Source organism: Diaphorina citri, unplaced genomic scaffold (genome assembly GCF_000475195.1).
Source record: "Diaphorina citri unplaced genomic scaffold, Diaci psyllid genome assembly version 1.1 scaffold6322, whole genome shotgun sequence".
NCBI classification, from domain to species: Eukaryota; Metazoa; Arthropoda; class Insecta; order Hemiptera; family Psyllidae; genus Diaphorina; species Diaphorina citri.
In genome coordinates this window covers 2,213-6,496 of record NW_007383698.1, presented here as the reverse complement: position 1 = coordinate 6,496, position 4,284 = coordinate 2,213, and the positions used below count along the sequence as shown (strand labels likewise).

At 41.6% G+C, this 4,284-nt stretch overlaps 1 protein-coding gene across 1 annotated transcript in view; it reads left to right on the top strand.

The window, feature by feature from the left end:
* Nucleotides 1–4,284, top strand: part of LOC103521941 (alkyldihydroxyacetonephosphate synthase, peroxisomal-like) — a gene marked incomplete at its 3' end in the record, with an annotated part of 10,090 nt that overhangs the window by 4,234 nt on the left and 1,572 nt on the right. Inside the window, exons 2-5 of the mRNA XM_017448920.1 lie at nt 159–336; nt 849–979; nt 1,134–1,248; nt 2,921–3,095. Coding sequence (XP_017304409.1) covers nt 159–336; nt 849–979; nt 1,134–1,248; nt 2,921–3,095 — 599 coding nt within the window. The remainder of the gene's footprint in view (nt 1–158; nt 337–848; nt 980–1,133; nt 1,249–2,920; nt 3,096–4,284) is intronic.

Below are 4,284 nucleotides of genomic sequence, written 5' to 3'. Positions count from 1 at the left end.
CTCTTCTTTCCCCCCCCCCTTCAACAGAATCTACCTTTGTTTTTATTTCATGGGTTTTGAGACGATCAAAAGAGGTTTGATAGAGAATCGCTCTATTAAAATTTGAAAAACAAAATCGTTCCATTTATTTTATTATTATTATTTACTTTTTTTTTCAGCGATGTCAGCCCTCTTCGATTCGACTGGTGGACAACGTTCAGCTAAAAGCAGGCCAATTCTTCCGGCCAGATCCTGGCTACCTGGAGCTCCTTACAGATGGACTGAAGAAGTTGTATGTCACCAAGATACTGGGCTTCAGAGATGACGAAATGTGCGCTGCTACTGTGCTGTTTGAAGGTAAACCATACCCCGTGTCTAACCTTTGGTGCGCGGTCACGACCGTAGACCATTGACCCTCGCCGCACCGAGATCATAGCAGAAAAAATACTCAGCTCAATTTCTTGATTTTATGCGGAGCTATGGTCAAGACTCCGTTGAGGATGCTTCTATTCATAAGTATGGTTTATTTTCTCTTGTGTCGGTACTAGGCGAGGATTGGTGGTTGGTTCTCCGTTGTGGACACACCTACTTAGACGAGCGGAAAGTCTGTCAAGTACCTACCCAACCCAATCTAAAAAAGTACCTCTATGCCAATCTTGTTAGCTTAGGGGGTGGCCTGCCTTGTAGTTCTGTCCACATATAGTCGATAAGAGACACGATACTTCCCATTTAGGTGCTGGCTCAACACAAGAACACCAGAAAGTAACCCGTAGAAATATTTGCAATCGAAAAACGAGTACAAATTTTTGTCAATGGTCGGACTCGAACCCGGAACCTTCTGCATGACAACATGGCTCTTCTTGTTTTAGGTGATCCTGAGGATGTGAAGAATAATGAGGACAAGATCTACTCCATTGCGAAGAGATATGGTGGTATTCCTGCTGGGGAATCTAATGGACGTCGCGGTTATATGTTGACATATATTATTGCCTATATTCGGGTAAGTGTTTCCACATAATAAAAAGTCTATGAGATTTTAGGCTGACATTTGGTTTCGGTTACAAATTTTACCAGTGGATGCCCTTTGCACTCAACCTTTGCTATTAGCAAGGGCATTGACTCTAGGCTGTTGTTAATTTCAATTGATATTTCAGGATTTTGCGTGTGACTATTACTTCATTGGAGACTCGTTCGAAACTTCTGTACCCTGGGACAAAACAGTCCTCTTGTGTATCAATGTTAAGAAACGGCTAACTCGGGAGTGTACAGGTAGGTGGCTACCGGTGTTGGTAAAGTTGTTGTATATGTAAAGTCCCTTTCTCACTTGTCGTGAGTTTCATTCGATTTTTTTGCCAGCCTAGTTAGCTTAGTTGGTAGGATAAAATCCGCCCGGGCGGATTTTATCCTACCAACTAAGCTGATGGGATAATGTTCGTTCTCGGAACGGCTGGGTTTCTTCTATCCTGTGTTCCTTCTCTCTTCGATTTCGGGAGGGTAAGACCATAGCAGTTACAGTTCCCTCTGTCACCTCTTAAAAAAAAAAAAAAAAAATAGATTATATTTCGCCACAATCCTCTCTGACATTTAGAACATGTTAAGCTGTGTCTCTGCCGTTTTTATGTCGATTTCGTAGAAATGAAACAACTGTTACATTTAGACTCATGTGGTGGTCTTCTTCTTCCTAGCCTTTTTCTAGATGCAATAGGGTCGGCGCGACCTTTCAACCTAAATAGGGTCGGCGCGACGTTCAAACTTAAATAGGGTCGGCGTGATGTTCAACAATCTCATCGGGCGGCGCGACGTTTCAACCTTAAATACGGTCGGCGCGACGTTTCAACCTTAAATAGGGTCGGCGCGACGTTCAAACTTAAATAGGGTCGGTGTACTGACTAGAGGTCGGTGTACTAACTAAAACCACGTCAGTCACAGCTAAGTTGTATTCGATTATGTGAAATAAAAGTCAGTCAAACATGGCTGAACCAATGAGATTGTGAAATTTCGCTGTGTTTTCGCCCAAAGCGGAATCTCATTGGTTCAACTGTGTTTGACTGACTTTTATTTCAAACATGTTTATAACAGTGAAACACAATAAATAAGAGAAAATGTGCATTTAATTGAAGGTACTTGAAAATTACTGAAAAACTTGCCATGGAATTTGAAAAATTTGCCGATGTTCTCTACCTCCTAACCCTTAGAGCTCCATTATTATGTCAAATTCTCAAATAAATAAGGATAGAATTCCACGCCTCGGCTGGGATCGAACCCACGCCCACTTGTTTGCCAGACGAGCTGACCACTACGCCACGGAGGCAGGTTTCTTTCATTTTGTCTTCTTTTAAGTGTCAGGGTTCTCCTGAACGAGCTAATCCACCCAACCAATTCTTACCTGTTTAAACACATCGGTGTCCAAATCCTCGCGATCCAAGCTGGACATACTCTGCGTCACGGACCGACTGCCCTCGCTTGTACTCGCTCTCCTTTCTATATCCCCACGCTCGAAACCCTTGCATACGGTGAGCGATATTTGATGTCCTGAGTAGCGCAGTGTATTGACAGCCTCCTGATGAGATGCGCCTAGCAAGGACATACCGTTCACTTCAAGTAGACGCATGCCCACCTGGAAAAATCAAAGATCATGAATTAGTCCTTTATGTTCCGTTAACTCTCCAGCTTAGTCTGGCTGGGGGACTTTAAACAGGGAGCATAACAGCCTGAAATTTCCCTTGCTAAAGAAATAGCAACGGTTGAGTGCGAAGGGCATCAACTCGTAAAATTTGCAGCCAAAACCAAATGTCAGCCCAAAGCAATCACCCTAGTTAGGGGGTGATTGAGATTCTGACGAAAAAACGCCGACCCCGTCTGTACACGGGAAAAGGCGAAGAAAAAGAAGAAGACCCAGGGTGACAAAAAATCTATGACATATTTTTTTGTACTATTTCAGCTTGTGACTGGGTGTATCACGACTTCTCCTGCAGCAAGGATGACTCCTGCTTGCTCTCCAGTCCAGGGTACCCGGGTTTGTATCCCGCCCATGCCTCCTGTTCCTATCTTATCACTAGCAGCTCTCAAATCACCAGCGTACACATTAAGTTCCTATCCATGTCGTTTCCTGTAAAGTAAGTATGACAAAAAGTAGTGAGATCCCCCGAAAAAACAAGTTTTGTTAAAAATTGATGCCAAGTTCATTAAAAAAAGCAAACTAACCAACTACCTCATCACTAGCAGCTCTCAAATCACCAGCGTACACATTAAGTTCCTATCCATGTCGTTTCCAGTCAAGTAAGTGACAAAAAGTAGTGATATCCCCCGAAAAAAACATGTTATGTAATAATTAAATGACAAGATTATTTCAAATAAAACTAACAAACTAAAAACAAACAAAGAAAGAAACAGACAAACAAATAAACGAACTAACTTTCACATTAAGTTCCTATCCATGTCGTTTCCAGTCAAGTAAGTGACAAAAAGTGATGATATCCCCCCCCCCCCGAAAAAACAGGTTTTTTTCTTCAATTTGTAGGGTGTTTGTGGCGAACGTAACTAAAAATAAAAACTATCAGGTACTATCAGCTCACGTCACGTGAACTCATAGGGAGTCAGAAAGATGTTGTTCGAAGTTTTCCCATAATAATGTAAGTAATTTGGTTCAGGACAGTCACACTACCATCTCGTAAGTTCCCCCCGAAAAAACATGTTTTTTTTTTCTTCAATTTGTAGGGTGTTTGTGGCGAACGTAACGAAAGATAGAAACTATCAGGTACCTACTATCAGGTCACGTCACGTGAACTCATAGGGAGTCAGAAAGATGTAGTTCGAAGTTTTACCATAATATTGTAGGTAATCTCATTCAGAACAGCCACACTACTATCGCATCACGTGACTTGACCTAGAAAAGAATTTTTCGCAAATTTTTGGTGTTGGTATTTTGGGCCTGTTGGACCTTTGCGTATTCAGTTAAGACCCTTTTTCTAAGGGAGTTCTAGAGTTCACTGAACCTTTTTAAAATGCATATTTTACATATTTCTGGACATGGTCTTCACTTGACTGGAGTGGTCCACTCCAGTCAAGTGGTCCACTCCAGAAGACCATGTCCAGAAATATGTATGATATTGTACTTGACCATTATCTCAAACTAAACAAAAATGCATATTTTATTTTATTCTAATTATCAAGCGTACCCTATTTTATTCCAATGTTTTCTTTTCTTCTCTTCAATTCTATTCTAACTATGATTATGTCCTATTCTATTTCCAGTCATTGCGGCACAGACTACGTCACAATACACGAAGGTAGCTCCCCCTCCTC